This window comes from Macrotis lagotis, chromosome 3, assembly GCF_037893015.1.
Source record: "Macrotis lagotis isolate mMagLag1 chromosome 3, bilby.v1.9.chrom.fasta, whole genome shotgun sequence".
In the NCBI taxonomy this organism is placed as follows: domain Eukaryota; kingdom Metazoa; phylum Chordata; class Mammalia; order Peramelemorphia; family Peramelidae; genus Macrotis; species Macrotis lagotis.
In genome coordinates this window covers 294,365,184-294,384,950 of record NC_133660.1, presented here as the reverse complement: position 1 = coordinate 294,384,950, position 19,767 = coordinate 294,365,184, and the positions used below count along the sequence as shown (strand labels likewise).

Here is a 19,767-nt window from a genome sequence, read left to right as displayed (position 1 = left end):
CAACTTCCTTTTCACTTCCCAAGTCAACTTTCCTATTCTGAACCATCAACAGTGATGAAAGAAGCCACCATTTTCCCTGAGGTGTTTGGTTTTTAGTCCCAAACCTCACAATCCTCAGCAATAATTTCTATGTTCCTCCCAATAATATCATTTGTCCCCCATGAGAATCACCAGGAATGAGTAGTGGTCATTGAGTATGACAGATCTCAAAGGCATTAATCAATACAGTTGATTAAAAACTATCGGTGCAACCTTTGTTGGGCTGGCTACCGATCTGGAGGACTCATTGATCCCTAATAGACCATATTCCCATATGGGGGTTCCCATTCAAATGTTGGTGAATACTGAGATGCCCACAGACTAGATGAAGGGCAGCGGGGCCATCAGAGCAGATGTCTTTCTGGAGGCATGGATCATCTCCCTGGAACTCAGCCGCCCCCCTTGCTCATTCACTGATACTGAGACCCATTCTGTGGGTGATCTTGGGGACCCAATCATTCTGTTTGCATCTCCTCCCGAGTCTGAGAGGTAGCTAGAGTCAGAATTCCCATTTTGAGTAGTTGGTTTGCCACAAACAAACTCGCTCCAGGTCTTTGGCCGTTTCCCTTTACAATGAGGATGAGTAAATCGCAGAATGAAGAGGGGAAGACAAGAGATTATTTAGCCCAACCATCTTGTTTTCCAAACTCAGAAACAGAACCAAGCAGGCTGAACATGGGTCGTAGGAAGCCACGGTAGGATTTTAACTCAGAATCATTCCCAACCTCAAATCCAGTTTTCTTCCTACTCACTGAATTTCTAGTGCGAAAATCAAGCTGCAAAATGTGGGGCTAGGGATCCTGCCACGTGCAGCCTCTGACCCCGCGCAGCCCCAGGGGGGCTTATCCTCTGGGGCTCCCCCTGAAGATTTCCAGGAAGTCACCGCAGAATCAATCATCCTTAATCTTTAACAGGTCAGGCCGGCGCCCGGGGCCAGCCCCACAGCCGGGCTCGGCGCTCCCCGCCCCGCCTGGACTCTGGGCTCACTGCCCTCTGCAGCTGCCCACCGATCAGGACCCGGGCAGCAGGTTCGGAGCCGAGCGCGGTGGCAGGGCCCCGAAGTCCGGAGCCCCCGGCCCGGCCCCGCTCTCCTGCGCCCTCAGGCCCCTCGGCTCTCCCGGACCCCGGCCCGGCCCGGCCCGGCCCCCCCCGCCCCGCCGCTGACCAGACGGACGGAGAGCCGGGCCTGGGCCAGAGGAGGAGGGGAGCGGGCGCGGGGCGGGGCGCCGTGGGGGTGGGGGAGGGCCGGCTGTGCTGGGAAATGGGGGAGATTACAGGAAAACAAAACCGGGGGAGGGGCCCCAAGGGGCCGGCCCGGGGAGAGGGGGAGAAAGGGGGAAGGAGGGCTGCGGCGCCCGGCCTGACCGGCCCCCGGCGCTGGTTCAGCAGGTCGCGGCGGACAGCGACGGCCAGATGGCAGCCCGGCTGACCCTCCTGCTGCCCCTCCTGCTGCTCGTGCTCGCGGCCCGGGCCGACGTGAGTGCCCCCTCCCCACACTCCCCCCGGGGGGTGGGCGCCGTCACCTCCTTGTGTGCCCCCGGGGCGCCGGCCAAGGGCCGCCCTGGGTCCGGGGCCCCGGGCTGGCCGAGGCTGCCGGACCAGCCCGTCTGGCCCTCTCGTCCTCCAGGGGAGAGGCGAGGAGACTCAGCCAGTCACGCAGGCCGTTGGGCGTGGAGGGCGGATTCGAACCCAGCCCTTGGGCCAGCAAACCTGATCCTCTTTCCACTCCTCCCTACGCTCTTGCTCTTCCTTTGAAGGCTCTGGGTTCAAGCTTGGCTCTGCCACGACTAGCTGTGTGACCCTGGACAAGTCCCTTGTGGCGCTGGGGAGAAAAAGGCAAACAAAGCAAAGCAAAAACAAGCGAAGGCTATGCTCTGGAAGCTCAGGAAACATTTAAAATAAGGGCCTAGACGTGGTTTCAGACCTTTCCTAATGCAGCAGGTAGGCAGGGGTGAGAGGTGAAGGGGGGATGGGGTGAAACAGGACCATGGGTCAGAGATTCGGCCCTAGACAGTAGGGACCCTGAAAGCAAAGTTTAACGTTTCGTGGAAGAAAACGGTTTCTTTGAAGTTGCTTTCCATCTAACTCCCATAGGATAGACGGCATGGGAAGATCCATCACTCTCAGTTTCCCCCTCCTGTAAGGTCAGGTTGATTTAGGAATCCTACCTAAAGTAGGACCCAGGTTTCCTTTCAGGCCTCCAGAGTTTGAGAGACAGTAACCTCAGTGTTGAGTCTTTCCTCTCATTCCTCCTTGGAAGTTATAGAAAGATAATAGGCAGAGGATTATGGACTTCCAAATGAAGGGGATCACAGAGGCCACCCCACTTCCATTTCACAGAGTGGAGGATTCTAAGACCCAGAGAGGTAAGTGACTTGGTCAAGGTCACACAGGTGGCAGATCTGGGACTTGAATTCATGTTGTCTGATGCCAGAGTCTGTGCTTTCTACCCTATGGTAAGCTTTTTGATGACAGGACTACATTTCTAACAAGAAAAGTAGTCTCATAGAGGAATGGGTCACCTCTGAAGGAAGACAGTGGGTCATTCCTCATTTGAAATCCTCAAACAAAGGCTCCCACTTTTGAGCTGTCTTGTGTCTTATGGGATTTCCTGTTTAGATATGAATTGCTCTAGATAGTCTCAGAAGTTCTTTCCAGCTCCAATACTGACTGTAGAAGCATTTTCATGGCTTTAGTTTAGATAGTCTTAAGTGACCTGATTTTCTGGCCTCTGGCCTTCAGACTCAGTTTCTCCCTTTCTTCTGGGCATTTGAAGGTGGACCATGGTAGCAGAAAGGAGAAGACAAAAAAGTATGGTATATTATTGATCCTGTCAATTGGAAAGAATGAATCACAGGCTGCTCAGGATAAATCTAAAGAAGGCATCACAATCCAGAAAGTGGTAAAAAATAAAAATCCTGGAGAGAGGATTGTGGACCTCCACTCAATATCATCTATGGATCTCCCTGCACAAGCTACTTCAGAGCCCCTCACAGAAAATGCCACAAAGCTTCCTAACTCCTCAACTCACCTACCAACAGAAGATCACGCAAAGCTTACCACCCAACCAACTACTCAATCCCCTACAGAGCCCTCTACTCTACCAACTACCCAGCCAACCACTCAGGCGCCTCCTGAACCTGTCTGCCTGGCTCCTGATACTTCCTGCTCTGAGATCAAGACTCAAGAAGCCAAGACCATGTTGGGGACAGCCCTGACAGACTTCTCCCTGAAACTTTACAAGGCCTTCTCCTCAGTGAAGCAAGTAGACTCCAACATGGTCTTTTCCCCATTCAGCATTGCAAGCCTTCTCACCAACATCCTATTGGGTAAGGGCCCACCTGGAGACCCCCCCATTATATCTGTCCCTGGTATCCCCATGGCTGCCCCAATCACAGCCACGCTGTATGGGATTATATCATATGACTCCGAGAAAAGTCTTCTAAACAATAGTGATTGCATCAGATGCTAATCTATTCCGGCTCATCCCTTTATTCCTCCAGCTAGTTTCTTGATCACCACCTGGGTGTGTGGCTCTGTTTTAGGAGTTTCAAGTGATACCAAGATGCCCAAGATGTTATCCTTGACCTTAAGAAACCCACTAGCTTTGTTAATTTTTGATTGATTATAGGCAAATCACTTCATACCTCAATTTCCTCCTCTTTAAAAGGGAGATCTAGCTACTTCATAGAAAGGTGAGTTGCTAACCCAAAAAGTTAAGGTTATTCCAACCCACCAGTTGGGTGATTTCATCAATGGGATTAATCACTCCAATGATGAAGATAGTGACCCATCCATGCCTGCCCATTTTGTATCACCCTCATTCACAAGTTTGGCCCAAGAGGCCAAATCAATATACTGGGGTCTTTGCTCCAGTTCTCTCCAGTTATCCTAGGAAACAGCTTTTGCTATGATATTCCAGGCTTGGGGAAAAACTAATTCTTTTATACTCATCCTTGTGTCTAAGGTCACCACAACCCATTTGGCAGCAGCTTACCCAAATTGTAGGCCTGGAATCTAAAAGGAAAGTCCTTTTAGAACAAATATTTTTTTGTTTCTGGACCCCCTTTACCAATGTGGCAAAGCCTATGGACCCTTCTCAAAAACATGTTCTTAAATGTAGAAAATAAAGTATTTAGGATTACAAAAGAAACCAATCATTTTGATTGGTTTGTGGCTTCCTTTGTGGCTTGCCAGTGCTCTCAACAGAGAGAAGCACAAAACAAATGCTGCCTCTTCTCTCCACTCTTCTCAAGGACTATAGAATCAACAACACTCTTCCTCCAGAAAGGAGAACGGTGGTTCCTCCTGACCAAAAAGTGGAAGGGGGAGGTGGCAGGGCTATTACTGCTAATAAGGGCTTCATTCATTCATTCCTACCATTTAGAGGTCCCCAACCAGGGGCTAGATGACCACTTTGAGAATGATGTTGATGACTCTTCTGGAGGTGTGACTTAGATGAGGTGCCTCTAAGATCCATCCTGCTCCAACTCAGATTCTGTGATTCAGTGAAAGAAGGGTCAGAAAGGGCAAAACAGGAGAGTCCAAAAGAACAATTAGGAGCCTATTTCTACAGCCTCAGTAAGAGGTGATAAGTAGACTTCGCTCAATGGATGGTTTTGAAGTTCTTGAGCATGCAAAAATGTGTGTGTGTGTGTGTGTGTGTGTGTGTGTGTGTGTGTGTGTGTGTATTTACTGTACTGTTCATGGGTGCAAGGAACTCTTAGTGAGGAATCTCCTTTTCCAATCCAGGTTGGTCCTTGATTTGCCACATAATGTCTTAGAGAGTCACTTTCAAGAGGCCAGGAGAAGCGAGATATCTTGTCCTGGGTCACACAACCAGTATATATCTAGAGATAGCATTTTAACCCTCTGTTCTTCTGCAGAAATCATCTTTTATCCATGTTAAGCTGTCTGTCAGTGAGATTAAGATGAAACAATTAGATCCATTGAATCTTATTTTATGTGAAGGAAAGAGAAAATTGAAGAGGGCTTCAACTTGGGTTTGGACTCTGTGAGTGGAGAGGAAGAGATGAATTGTGGGAGAGCTGTTATGGAGGACAAATCAAAAGGGTAAACTAGACATAATCCTTCCATAGGCTGCAGATACCATGATCATCTTTTCCTCCTCCCCCCTTCCTCCTCAGGGTCAAATAGCTGGGAAAGTAATTCAATCCAGGAGTCTTTTTTTTTTAATTTCCAGTGAGAGATTGCTTCCCTTCATTTCTCAATACACCCCTTTCTCTTCCCCATCCAGAAATTCATTTTCTTATAAGAATAAAAAAAAATAATGTTTTTGTATGTGTGTGTGTGTGTGTGTGTGTGTGTGAGAGAGAGAGAGAGAGAGAGAGAGAGAGAGAGAGAGAGAGGTGGGGGCGGAGAAGAGTGATTCATCAAAACAAACCTGACATTTAAGGTGTTCCACATCCATAGGACCCCATCTCATTTCTCTTTTTTGGAGCCATGCTTGGCAATTATAGCTAAACTCCATTTCATTTTGATTTTTTAAAAGTCAAGCTTTTGTTATTTACCCACTGTTTGTAAGATACTGGACTTGATATTGGAGATACAGAGGTAAGAAACTCTATAGAACCTGCCTTTAAGGAGTTTATAAGCTAATGAAGGGATAAAATTTGTTCAGAAAGAAAAAAGTTCAGAAATTTGAGAATGAGACCAAGATGACTATCGAGGAAGGTTTCATGGGGTAGGTGGCATCTGAATTGGACTTTAAAGAAAGGGAGGGACTTTAACAGATAAAGAGATGAAGAGATAGGAGTTCATTCTGGTCTTGAGAGATAGCTAGTGCGAGCAAAACCATGCAGACGGCAAAATGAGTATGGAGAATGGAGAATAGCTCAATTTATATTTCAGACAAATGCTGGAGAAACTCATCTGCTTCTTAGCAGAGAGGTCATGTATCCTAGGTTTGGAGTGACACATATTTGTTTATATGGCTAGTTCTTTCATTTTACTTTCTCTACTTTTTTTTGGTTATAAAAGTGACTCCTACTGAGTCTGAGAAAACAGTTCAGTTTGACTGGGATTCTGATTTGAGTAATATGGGATAGATCTTCAAGCTTTACTACTGTAGTTATGCCAAGCACTGTCCTAGGTACTGACAATATGAAGATAAAATGGAAAGATGTCTCTGCCCTCAAGAAACTTCCAATTTAGCTGGGTAAGTGACTTGTCCATAGCAAGGCTTATACAAAATAAAAGGTGATTTTGAAGAAAAAGCACTAGCATCTGGGGGCTCTCAGGAAAGACTTATGAGAAAATAAGATTTGAAGAAAGCAGTAGAGGCTGTAGCTAATTCATAGAGGGCCTTGAATGATAGGATCAAACATTTCTATTTTATTTGTTAGTTAATGGGGAGCCACTGAAGGCTTCTGAGTAGAGGAGTAACATGATCCTAGCACTGCTTAAATGAAAAAGATTATTTGGGCAGCAATATGGAAGATAGGTTGGAAAGAAAAGAGGTTGGAGGTCTGGGAAATGGCAGTCTAAACAAGAAAACATGAGTATATGTTTAAGCTAGGGTGGATACAAGAGAAAGGGCTGGATGCAAGAGATATTGCCAAGATAGGAATGAGTCTTCTCAGTAGCTAGCTAGATACAAGGTTGAAGGGGAAAAGAGAGTCAGAGGTGATTGTGAAGTTGTAATTCTAGGTCATTGGAAGGATGACAGTATGCTTCAAAGGACTGGAAGAGTTAGAAGCAAAAAGATGATGAGCTTAGACAAGTTGAGTTTGACATCTCAGCAGAGCATTCACCTGGGAATCTTCAATAGCTACATGGAAGTGTGTCATTGGGGCACTGGAAAGAGATAGAGTCTAAAAATCTGGATTGGGGAAGTCATCTGCTCAGAGGTTAGGGCTCAGGCTGGAGTGTTCACCAAATGGGAGAGTAAAAGGAAGAATGTCTAGGACAGAACTTTGCTGGGAAGGGAGAGGTCTCAACTTCTGACCCTTTCCAGGGCTTCTCAAGAAGCCTTCATATCATGAAAATAGACCCTCTTTATGGCCTGTTCCAGTCTTGGCTACAGACTCAGTTCCTAACCTTCAACCCTGTTCTCATCTACCCTAGGGGCTGGAAACACCACCAAGGGAAACCTGGAAGAAATCCTCTCTTACCCCAAGGACTCTGACTGTGTCCATCAGGCCCTGAAGAACCTGTCAACCAGTGGTTTCATCTCGGCCTCTCAGATCTTCCACAGTCCTGGTGAGAGGTCACTGGCAAGGGTAGATGAGTCAGCTGCTCCCTACCATTTAAGAGAGCCCTAAGGGTTCTTAGTTGGTCTGAGTGCATGTTAAGATTCCAGAAGTAGAAAAGATAGGGAAGTGTAGACATGATAAGAATGATTAAACCAGAGTATAGGACTTTTGAAGAACTGTGTATGTATGAATGAATGAATAATCACTCCTTAAGTGTCTCCTATGTTTTAAACATTGTGTCAAGGACTACTAATAGAAATAGAAAAGAGAACTACCCGTTGAGGAGCTTCTACGATAATGGTGGAAAGTAAAGCATATAGGGGAGTGGTCACTGTGAACGTTGACCCAGGAAATCACAGTTGACATCCATACTCATTTTTAGAAGCATTGAGAGTGTTCATTTGGTTGCCATTCCCAGAGTAAGAGGAGGAAGGGATAGGAACCAGGTACAGATCACAGCATAGCAGTAAGATGGATGGAAAGAAACATGATTGGATCTACCATCTAGATAGAGTAGGCTCTCATCAATCATGGGAAGGGAGATCCAGAACCTAGTGGGTTTCTGGAGATGCAGTTTGGAAGCATCATCACATCAAGGCAGGAAAATTACCAGGGTGCTCACAGTTTACATTAGGAAGACTGGGTGTGAACCCTAGGGAGTAGAAAAGGCAGAGAATAAGAGGATGTGTGTGTGTGTGTGTGTGTGTGTGTATGCAATCATTACATATATAATGCAAACTTTGAAGCTTTGATGAAACATGAAGTTGACTCAGAGACCGGGAGGGTTGAAGTGGTGGTGGTGGGGGGGACAGGAAAAAAAAAAGGATTAAGGTTAGTCTTAGATGGAGGAAGAGCTCCAATCAGATCCAGCCCATGCAGAATGCCTGTCCCTGAGTCCAAGTTGCCTCCTTTATAAGAAAAGGATGTTATTCTTGTTGTTATTGCCATCCCAGCTCTGCTCCTGATTCACTCGGACAAACCCTTGGTTCTCAGTTTCCTTAATGCTGAAATGAAAGAGTTAGACTAAGGTTCCTTACCAACTTCTATAATTCTCTGAAGCTGGCCCACACCCAGCTGAAGGTTGCCCTGGCAAGGAGCTAAGGAGGTTCCCTCTTCCCCTCTCACCATGGCCTGCCCATTATCATTCTCTCAGACCTGATTCTAAAGGAGAACTTCATGAATGCCTCCCAGACCCTGTATGGCAACCAGCCCATGACTCTGAGCAATGACAGTGAAGCAAACTTGGCCTTGATCAACTCTTGGGTGGCTAACCAGACCAATAACAAGATCATCAACCTCCTGAAGAGCCTACCGTCAGATATCAGATTTGTCCTAGTCAACTCTATCTATCTTAAAGGTAAGGGATCAAATCTGAGGAAGTCTCATGTAAAACTCATGATGAGATTCAAAACATGATTTAAATACTAATTCCTGCTTTTGCCTGCTATAAAAGATCATGTGACAATCTGTTTTGCTTCCTGGACTCCTGGACTTGGAGATCCCAAGACCTGGGTTCAAATACCTCTTCTGATTCCTCCTAGTTGAGTGATCCTGGGCAAGTCATTTCATTTCCACTTATTCTTAATCATCAAAGGGTGGACATCTGGATCTGTGACCCAGTATTCATACCAAAAGTTCTCTATGCCAATGAAATCCCCAAACTTTGGGTCTTTTTATAACCTTGTATTGCTGACTCCCTGGAAGTTTAGAATGAACTGGAACCCTGTCCCAGAACTTCTCCTCAGGTTCATCCTCCCCTCAAGATTTTCCACACTTTTTCTCAGAACTAACAGCTCACTTACTACCAAACCCTCTAGAAAACCTGAAAGATACCGCTCTCAGAGGCATTTGGATATGCTATAAACAGCATGAGATTTGGAATCTAGAGATTTTGGTCTCAGTAGACCCCACTCTTTTACTTGTAAGCTGTGTGGCTATGAACAAGTCACTTGATTTTTATGATCCTTAACTTCCCCATGTTTAAATTATGGTAAAGCTTTGAACTCAGGGATATATTATTTCCAACCTTGCAGACCCCAGTCATCTATCAGTAGAATACCTATTTAAACCAATTATTCAATTGATTTGATTTGTTTAGTCGATAATTGAATTGACCAATAAATTATTTAGCTTGACTTTTAAAAGTTACTTAATAATTTTAATTAATTATTCCTTCTTCTATTAATTTAACAATTTGCACTTTATCAATATGATGAAGACACTTGAAAAGTTGAAAGTGGAATACTAATGTGAGTTCATAGAAAGTTTTTTCCCTAGGCAGGTACATTCTTCCCCTATCCTAAAAAAAATTTCACTGAAGTGGAAAAAACTCTGAAACTAGCCAAACACCCCCCCCCCCAAATCCCAAACTCATGAGAGTACACCTCTTGGGCCTCAGTTTCCTAATGCTGAAATGAGTTAGACTAAGGTCCATGTCTTCATGCCTCTGTCTTCTCTCTCTCTATTTTCTTTCCTTCAGCCAAATGGAAGAAGACATTTGACCCCCAAAAAACTTCCCTGGAGACCTTTTACCCAAAATCCAAGGTGAAGGTGAAAGTGCCCATGATGAAGAGTGAGAAGTACCCAGTGACTCACTTCACAGACTCCAACTTGAAAACCAGGGTGAGAACAAAGGGTCTTGCCTCCAGCCATCTCAATTCTAAACTCACTTTCTGAGGTCCTTTATGTATTTCCTGTTTTTTTATAAGGGAAAGATTGGGTGGGTGGTTCAGTGGACAAAACATTGGCTTTGGAATCAGAGGATGGGAGTTCAAATTCAGACTCAGACACTTAATACTTATTAGCTGTATGACCTTAAGCAAGTCACTTAACTCTGGTTGCCTCACATCCAGTTGTCCTGATTCCTACCTGACCACTGGACCCAGATGGCTCTGGAGGAGAAAGTGAGGCTGGTGATTTAGCACAGCCCCCCTTACTCAAATCCAGCTCATGTGCATGGCATCACCTCCCTGATACCATGGTCTTCTTTGAGAATGAAGGACAAAAAATCATGTTTTCATAGACATGGAAGAATCTTTCTTCTCCAACCACTGTCCCTTCAAGACCAAATTTCTCACTCATCCTCTGAACTCCCCTCCTTCCGTTCTTTCTACTCTATTTTTAATCACTGTCTTCTCTAGTATTTGCCTGGAAAAGGCAAGAATCCTTCACCTCTCCAACTGAGTTCACATGAGTCATATTGAGACTCAGTTTTCCTTTCTGGTCAAACTATGAGGGAATTCAAAAGACTGAGAAAACTATGTGTCTACATGGCACATATATGTGTGTGTGTGTGTGTCCACATGTGTGCTACTCTCAATTCTTCAACAGAATGAGATTAGCAAGAACAGTTTACACTTTCAAAATAGCCCGTTCCTCTATGAAATGCAAAGATTATTATCCCCATTTTGCAGATGAGAAAACTGAAGTCACTTGCCCACAGACACACAGTGATTATCAGAACCTCAAAAAGGGATTAAAAGGGACAAAGTGAATGTGACCCTGACCTAAATACGGGGGAAGTGAGGTGAGACATACTTCAAAACCTGAAGGGTTATGTTTCATTACTTCCTGTTGTCCATCATCTGTCCCAAATACTATTCAGGCTATCAGGAGACAAAATCCTGTCCCCTTGAGGAGCTTACCATCCCCTTGGGGAAATAAGAGGTGCATACATGAATAGAGAACAAGAAGATAGTGTACATTTTACAGGTCAACTGGACAAATCCTGTGGATAATCAACATCCAGAGCCGGAAAGGACCTTCAAAGCCATCTCATCCAAATCCTTCATTTAACAAATGAAGAAACAGAAGCCCAGAAAGTAAAGAGGCTTGCCCAAGGTCATACTTGGCAGGAAGTACAGGAGTTAAAAATTCAAAACCAGGTTTTCTGACTCCCAAGTCGAGAGTATTTCCCTTTGTACTACACTTCACTATACCAGTTGAAATAGACTGCATTATTATCCCATTTTGCATATGAGGAAACTGAGGCCCAGAGAAGTGCTCATGGTCATGTAAATAGTCAAAGTTGGAGCTTAGACCAAATACAAGTTTTCAGATGCCAAGGTCGATTTATCACCACCCAATGCCTATAAGTGGGGAAACATTTAAAGTGGGATAAAATGCTGGGACAGGGAAAAGGAGCCTGTAAATATAGGAAAGAGTCTCAGTGGAGCAATGGGAGAGGGATGTTGGGGGGGGAGGGGTGACAATCATAGAAGGCGATTTTCTGAAGTAGGGGCCATTATAGGTGGATTTTGAAGAATGACCAAGAATGATGTCAAACATTGAGCCTTAACAAATGATTGTGCTTCCTGTGGAGTGAGAGAAGTGGCTGCTTGGGGTCCTGGCTTATTTACCACTTTCAGATGTATACCCTGGTGTCTCCATCTCCAGACGGGGTCTTTCAGGCTCATACAAATTTTTTAAGGTTTACAAAGCACTTTCTTCCCTCTAGCCCAGTAAGGCAGGTAACATCTCCATTTTATAGCCGAGGAAATTAAGATTCAGTGACATAAGGTAGCCAAATAGCTAATTAATCCTAGGAATAGACTCTCCTACATCCATCTATGTCACATACTCTTGGGCCCTGTGCCCCCAATGGCAGCATGCCAAATTCCGTGTTGTTTCTCCCCAGAATTCTTCAGAAGCATTAGAGTAAATATTTTCCATCCTCGGAGGAACTTCTATCCATTTGAAGTTAAAGACCCTGAGATCTTTCCCTGTCATTTTCTGTGACCTTTGGGAAATCACTTAAATTTCCTGGACCTCAGTTTACAGATGATCTCTGAGGTCCCTTCTGGCACTGGCTTTCTCATCCAATGACCCTGTTACTCCCAAGACAAGTGGGAACCTTCCCTGGGGTTCAGCTCCCAAATCTAGCAGTCAACAGGAAGACTGAGGGGTTCCATCTCTTGGTCCCCAGGTAGGTCTTCTGCAGCTCTCTGATGACTTGAGCTTGGTGATCCTGCTGCCCCAGCACTTGGGCATTCAGCTTGCTGAGATTGAAATGGGACTCAACAGCCAAATCCTCAGTGCCATCTTGGAGAAACTGGGGAAAAGCAAGAGCCAACCAACCTTGCTGTCCATGCCTCGACTCAATGTGGACACCAGTCAGGACCTGCTCGAGATTTTGGAGAAGATGGGTAAGCTCTGGAATTTTATTGTTCTCTCTCCATATAGAGTGGAATGAGGATAACAAGGGAATTAGATTGTTGGGCATCCAGATAGGCCTTGGGACTCTCCTAAATACTTTGCCACTCATTGTTTCATGTGCCCCTCATTAACAATTCCCTGAGATGGGCAACATAGCAGAGTGGAGAGAGCACTGAGGTGTCTTCAGTTCTAAATCTCTGATCCAATGATGCCATTTGACAGGTAAGGAATTGGGAATGTCAGTGACCTGTTCAAGGTCATGTAGCACATTAATGCCAGAGCCAGACCTAGAAGTTATGGCTCTTAGTTTCCAGTCCCAGAGCTCTTTCCATTTCACTGTGCTGAAGACACTGGGAAGAATGGATGGTTGTGGACAAATCCAGACTTTGCCTTTCAGGCCTGAAACTAGTCCTGTGAAAAAAGTATAGCCTTGCTTAGAGGGCAGGGGAGTGGGGTAGAGAATGGAAGGGATATCAGAGAATCCCTTTTCACATGGTAAGCTATTAGAAGTCTATTATGAGGGACAACCAGGTGGCACAGAGGATACAATACCTAGCTCTATGGTCAGGAGGACCTGAGTGGAGATATTTACTGGCTGTGTGACCCCACACAAATCACTTAATCCTGATTGCCTCCAAAAAATAAGTCTATTAGGGGGTGGCTAGGTGGTGCAGTGGATAAAGCACCAGCTCTGGAGTCAGGAGTACCTGAGTTCAAATCTGGACTCAGATACTTAATAATTACCTAGCTGTGTGGCTTTGGGCAAACTACTTAACCCCTTTACCTTGCAAAAAAAAAAAAGTCTATTATGAGCCAGACATTGTGCTAGACACTGGAGTTACAAAGCCCATAGTCCATGCACAAAGGAATAAGATGTAGCATCATTCATGAGAAACAGCAGAAAGTTTTGTTTGTCTAGACAGCATATTGTGGAAAGGAGAGTCATTTATAGTACTATTGGGTTCCGGTTATAAAAACCTTCAGAAGTCAAGCAAAGAAGTCAATATTTTATCCTAGAGGCAATAGGGAGCCACTATAATGGGGAGAAACAATCACTACATGAGGAAAATCACATTGGCAGATGGAATGGAGAAAGGAGAGGCACAATACAGAGACCATTGAAAAGGTTATAGTAGTAATCCATGGGAGAAATGAAGAGGGGCTGTATGGCCAGTGAGAACCAGATGAATGTGAAAGATTGTGGAGGTAGAAGTGGCAAGATAAGACAAATAATTGGAAGGCTAAGGTTGCAAACCTGAAAGAATGGGAAGATGAGAAAGCGTTTGGGAAAAATAGACAATTTGGATTTGGAGAAAGGATACCATGAGATGACTATTAAAGCTGAATATTAAAGATGTTGTATTTAAGATATCTAAAAGTTTGAAAAGTTCAGTGAGTAATTGGAAATTCATGGATGGAACCCAGGAAAGAGAACAGATCAGGATATAGAGAATCATCTGTGTGGAAATTTTCAGGAGAGATGCAGAAGAGAGTAAGTCTTCTGACAGTGTTGAGGTGTACTCACAGTTGAGGCACTTGGCTTATCTGAACCAGCAAAATAACCTGAGAAAGAAAGGACAAAGAGGAATTCTAGAAAAGTGAAGTTCACCCCAACCTAGGGGAAAAAGAGAGTCCAGGTGAACAAGATGATCAACAAGAAGCTTAAGGATTGACAAAAGAACATTGAGTTGAATAATTAAGCCATCAGTGGAGGGAATACTTTCATTGAAATGGATTCATTTTGCAAAGAGTTAAGTGAGTGAGGGAAGATGCAAGGACTATAGGCATCTTTTTCTTTTTTTCTTTTTCTTTTCTTTTATGTAAGGCAGTGGGATTAAGTGACTTGTCCAAGGCTACATAGCTAGGCAACTATTAAGTGTCTGAGTCTGGATTTGAACTCAAGTCCTCCTGACTCCATGACCAGTGCTCTAGCATTGCACCACCTGGCTGCCCCATAGGCATCTTTTTTTCCAGGAAAAAAAAGCAAGGAAGGAGGAGAGAGAAGGATAAAGTGAAGACTTTTTTTCTGGGAAAAAGAGATAGGAATGTTTGAAGACCATAAGGAGAGATGTCACAATGACAGGAGTAAGTGAGGCACAAGAAGCTGGAATTGGGGTGTATTAGAAGAGGAGAACACAGCATATACAACTGAGAGACATTTATTAAATGTCTCCTGTGTACAGACTGCTCTCCATTGTGCTGAGGGAGACACAAAATTTAGATAAAGACACTGTTCTCAAGTTAGCTGACTAGAAATCACAGTATTAAATGTAATAGAGTTATTAATCAATCAATCATGAGCATTTATTAAGCACTTATGATATACCAGACATCATGTGTGCTAGACACTGGGGTTATAAATAAAAGAATGAAACAGTTTCTATATTTTTTCTTTTTTTTGCTTTTCAATTGGGGATAGAAAGAAGGAAATGAACATTTAAGCAACAGATATGATACTAAGTAATTTGACAAATATTATCTCATTTGAGGTGAATGGGAGAGAGGAAAAAAATGTGTTTGTTCATTGAAAAATTAAATAAAGTGGGAGAGAGAAACACCTAATTTCTGCTCTCAAGGATATGTTCTACAGTCTAACAAAATGCTCCATGAGGTTCAATGAGAACCAGGGGCTTCACAGTGGAAGTGATTGGGTTGGCATTGGACTTTAAAGGCTGGGAAGAAATTCAGTAAGAAGCAGTCACTTAAAATAGTCTTGGAAGGTACTCAAGAAATTAGCATTTGTGATCTAACTTCAAATCAATTCAAGAAAACAAACATTCCTTAACAGCCCACTAGGTAAAGGCACTAGTGATAAAAAGATAAAAAATATGATAGTTCTTAAAATGAATCAGCATTCTTTTGTGGGTTATATAAAGTTCAGAGTGGCATAATATGGCTAGAATGTGACAGGGGATATGAAGAAGCTTGGACCAAGTGTTCCAGGGCCATTCCAGGAAGAAAGAACACTTCAAACCATGGGCATTCATGAAGGTTTAAGGGAGGAGGTGGCACCTGGGTTGGTCCTTGAAGAAAAAGAATCAGGGCTAACTGAGGAAGGAGGGCTTTCTAGGCAAGAGGGGTTCAACCTCCTCTTTGGGAGCATAAAATGGAAGGAGGTAGAACATCAAATTCTGAAAATAGGTAGCAGTCCAATTAGATTGGAATGTAAATGAGGTTGGGAGAGGGAGGTTGGAGACAGCCTTCATGAGCTCACTTCCTAGGGTTGGGAGGTGGGAATGCAGGAGTGGCTTCATTCTCCAGGACTGAGAGCATAAGGCAATGTCTGTCCCCATCTGTGGGTAGGGATGCCCCTGGGTCTCCCATCTATCACTGATGCTGATTTTTTCTCCCTTGGAATCTTCGACCCAGAGTTCTTTGACTTTGCCTATGACCTCAACCTGTGTGGGCTGACTGATGATCCAGAGATACAAGTATCTGCTGCCCGTCACCAGACCATGCTAGAGCTGAATGAATCCGGGGTAGAGGCGACAGCGGCCTCTTCCATCTCCCTAGCCCGTACCATGTCTATCTTCGAGGTGAGGCAACCCTTCATCTTCCTGTTGTGGCACCAGAAGTACAAGTTCCCTCTCTTCATGGGACGTATATACAACCCCAGCTCCTAAGTTTTGGGAGGATCCTTGGGCAGGACCAGCTCCTGATGCCTCAGCCTTTGCTTCTACCTTCAAGTTTTGCAGAGCACCCTAGGCCAGCCCTGGCCACCTTTTCCCCTTTCCCAGCCTCAAGCAGCCAACTCCAACTTTTTGGGCCCATGTGAGCCCCTCTTTCACTAATAAAATTGGCAGGGCAGATACTTTTTTGGACTCTTATTTATCCCCATCAGGGTTTGGATAGGAAACTACAGGGGAGATTGATTTCACTATGAATCACTTATTATGCTTCTACAGATAGAAGGACCTTAGAGATCCTCTCATCCAGAGGGCCTTAACCTGGAATCCAAGGACCTCCCAAGGAGGTCTGTGGATGGAATTCTGCAAGTCTGTGAATTTGAATAGGAAAAAAATACATTTTTATTTCCAGTAAACTCTAGCTAAAATTATGCATTTCCTTCAATAACATATTTATGCATATACATGTAGACACATGTATATATACACATGCACATATATACACAATATACATACATACATACATACTATCTATCTATCTATATATATATATATATATATATGTATATAAAAGTTTGAAAAGAGATCCATAAGATTATCCCAGTCTGCCAATTATAGCCTTTGAACAGAAAAAAACGATTAAGAAACCTGATCTGGTTCAAATCCTTGGTTCCACAGATAAGAAAACTATCAAGGTTAGTGACTTATCCAAAATCATCTGAGTATTAAGAAGCAGAACCAGAAATGAGGTTCTCTGACTCCACATTTGGGGCTTTTTTTCTTTTAAATTATTCTTCCTCTTAGGGTAGATAATACTCATGTAAAATTTTAAGGTTTGCAAAGTCTCACTTAAGTCTCATAATAAATTCATGAGATGGGTCTTTTATCTTCATTTTACAGATGAGGAAACTGAGGCTGAAACAGGTTTAGTGACTTGCCTATAAATAAATGGGTAATTTGAACTTGGGATTTTAGGGTTCTATCCATCAGTAATTTGGATAATAAGGTTCTTAGGCTGATTCCTGAGGCATGTGATTCCCAAGGAACCTATTGACCAATTGATATTGACTCAGCACTTTCCTGCTGGGGACTGTTTTTTCCTCTGTAATGTTGTTGCTTTGTCCCCAAAGGTTTTCTCCTTTCTCTGTTCTCCATTCTCCAGGTCTCTTATCCCCTACTATCTCTTCCTCTTATCTCTCAAAGATAATCTATCTCTTATCTCTTAGTGCCGTATTTCTGCCTCTCTTATCTCCAGCTATCACTTTCTCTTTACTATGGTTCTCCAGGTCCCTCTCTTCTCAACTACCTCACTCATATCCAAGGACACTCACACTCCTTCCAGTTAGTGTGACGGACACAGACTCTTCCTTTACTTTCTGGGTCATGAGATTTTGAGGAAGGACTTTGATTGGATAGAGGAGAAAACAGGTTTAGGGAGATGGCATGATTTGTCCAAAGTTGGGATTCAAACAGGAATTCAGATCTAGGCCATCTGACTCCAAAAGTCAACCCTTTCCATGATCTGTTGATACCTGCTATAGAGCATAGAATGTCAGTGCTTGAAGGAACCATAACACATAAAGTGCAGAACACCAGAGGTGGAGTTGAGAAAGCAAGAGAATACCCTTTATTAAGCACCTACTGAGGTTAAGGCACCATGCAAAGGACTTTACAAATATTATCCCTTTATTCCTCATTTTTGGTGGAGAAAATTGAGTGTTTTTCTCTATTGTCAGAGATGAAGTGACAGAACTGTATGGGGCTGGATTTTAACTCAGGTCTTCCCAGAGATCTTTCCACTGTGTCACCTGTCTTGGCATATAGAGTATGAAATACCAGAATCAGTCTAGGGACTTATTGATCACCTCTCTAGAAGTCATTTGCCTATGTAGCTTCCTACTTCCTCAACCCATAAGATACTCTACCTGGGTCCTGAGGTGTGACTACTCAATAAGAAGGTAGCATAGACACCAATCAGTATAGGGCATTGTTGATTCCAATTTCTCAAAATATCCTACAGTAGATTAAAGTGACCCATTGAATTGATGGCTTCTGGGGGTCCAGAAAAGACCAGTGTTTTCACTATAGACCCTTCATCCTCCTTGTTAGACCTAGTTTTTTTTCCCAAGTTCTTCCATGGTGCTGGTATCATCTTAGTGCAGAAGAGCTGTGAATCCAACCCATAAGTTCAGTTTTCTGTTACCTTGATTGACATTGGCCTTTATAAAGAATAAAAACAGCACATGAGCTCCAAACTAAACATGAGATGCAAAGGAACCTCCAACCTCTGGGAAGGGGCAAGAAGGAAGAAGAAAGATGACCTGAGTATCAGAGAAAGTTCTTGCTAGTCAAGGACCTTGGGAGAGTTCATCTGTGCATGGAGTTGGAGCTGTAAAATACCTTGGAGATAATCTAGAGTCAGTTTAGGTTATTTTATGGATAGAGGAAACTAAGAGAGAAAAGGGAATTCAGTGGCCTAAGGTCACCTAGAAAACAAGAGGCAGAGGTAGGGTTTCAACTCTGACTTTTTAAATCTTTTTATTTTCTTTTTAAGGATCAAAATTCATCTTATCACCTCCCATCTCCTCCATCCCTCCACTGGGGGGAAAAAAAAAGATAATGAAAAATAAAATTCTTGGGATAAGTATGTATAGTCAAGCAAAAACAAATTCCTATAGAATTCCTTCAAACCCTGAGGCCACCCCCCAGTCAAGAGAGATGGGTGACATCTTTCATCATCACTGAACCTCTGGAATCATGACTGATCATTGCATTGATCAAAATTCTTTACTCTTTCAAAGTAAACCCAGGTCTTTCAGTGCTAGATTTGACTTTCCTTCCTTAGCACCCCACTCCAAGGTACAGGCCAATGGCAAATAGATCCTACTATGAGGAAGATAGGGCATTGTATGGGACAGAATGGGTTCTTGAAGATGGAATTTCCACTATCAGAAGATCCATAGGGAAAAAATCTTTGCTTTGTAAACATTCATTTGTGTTGCACCCACCAAAGAGCCCAACTCAATATGAGGGGGGGGGGAGTGGTAAGAATGGTAGAAAAAGGAAAGAAGCCTCAAGGTCTTACCAGTGCCAATTGATGTGAGTGGGTTAGCATAGAAGTGTTGAGAATAAGATTGAGACCATGGGCATATCTTATTCTCTTGAAGAAAAGAAACTCCTAGAGCTGATGGAAATGAAAATCCTTTTCCAAACAGAGAGTCTGTTTCCTAGAGGATCAATGTCAGATTGTCAGTGGTGATAAGGAGGATCCCAGGCCAAGGACATGCCCAAGAGTTTCTAGAAGGAACCCATTTCAAATCTTCCTAAGTTGAAGAAGGCAAGAAGTTCAAAATAAAATATCCATTTTCAATAACCAGAATTGAAGGAAAAAGCTCAGAGCCTTCCCAGATCCCTGTTGGGAAACTAATACAAAGCACTATGAGAAGAAAGGATCCATCTAGTCTAGTTCCCTTATTTTATAAGTGGTGAAATGGAGGACTAGAGAGGGGGAAAGTGAATTGCTTAAGATCATCCTATACGGTAAGAAAAAAGCAGGATTCAAATCTCAAAATGTGGAGTTCTCTCAGTCAGGAAAAGTGATAGAGGAACAGACATTATCACAGACATTATCGACCAGGCTAGATTGGGAAGAGAAGAAAAAGCTCAAGTATTCAGAAAAAATGAGTTAGGTTGTCCTACCTGACAGAAGGAAGAAGTTCAGTGTCTATTCAGGC

At 43.5% G+C, this 19,767-nt stretch overlaps 1 protein-coding gene across 2 annotated transcripts; it reads left to right on the top strand.

Annotated features, from left to right (window-relative positions):
• Nucleotides 1–1,414: 1,414 nt before the first annotated feature.
• Nucleotides 1,415–16,219, top strand: SERPING1 (serpin family G member 1). Of its 2 annotated transcripts, none has more exons than XM_074231484.1 (7): nt 1,415–1,515; nt 2,816–3,368; nt 7,126–7,260; nt 8,407–8,610; nt 9,733–9,875; nt 12,178–12,397; nt 15,777–16,219. In XM_074231484.1, exons 1-7 carry the CDS (start codon nt 1,453–1,455, stop codon nt 16,028–16,030), a joined length of 1,572 nt encoding a protein of 523 aa, XP_074087585.1. In that variant the 5' UTR covers nt 1,415–1,452; the 3' UTR covers nt 16,031–16,219. The 2 variants fall into 2 exon arrangements, with proteins under 2 accessions (XP_074087585.1, XP_074087586.1); XM_074231485.1 differs by lacking the exon at nt 1,415–1,515 and adding an exon at nt 1,840–1,980.
• Nucleotides 16,220–19,767: the final 3,548 nt, after the last annotated feature.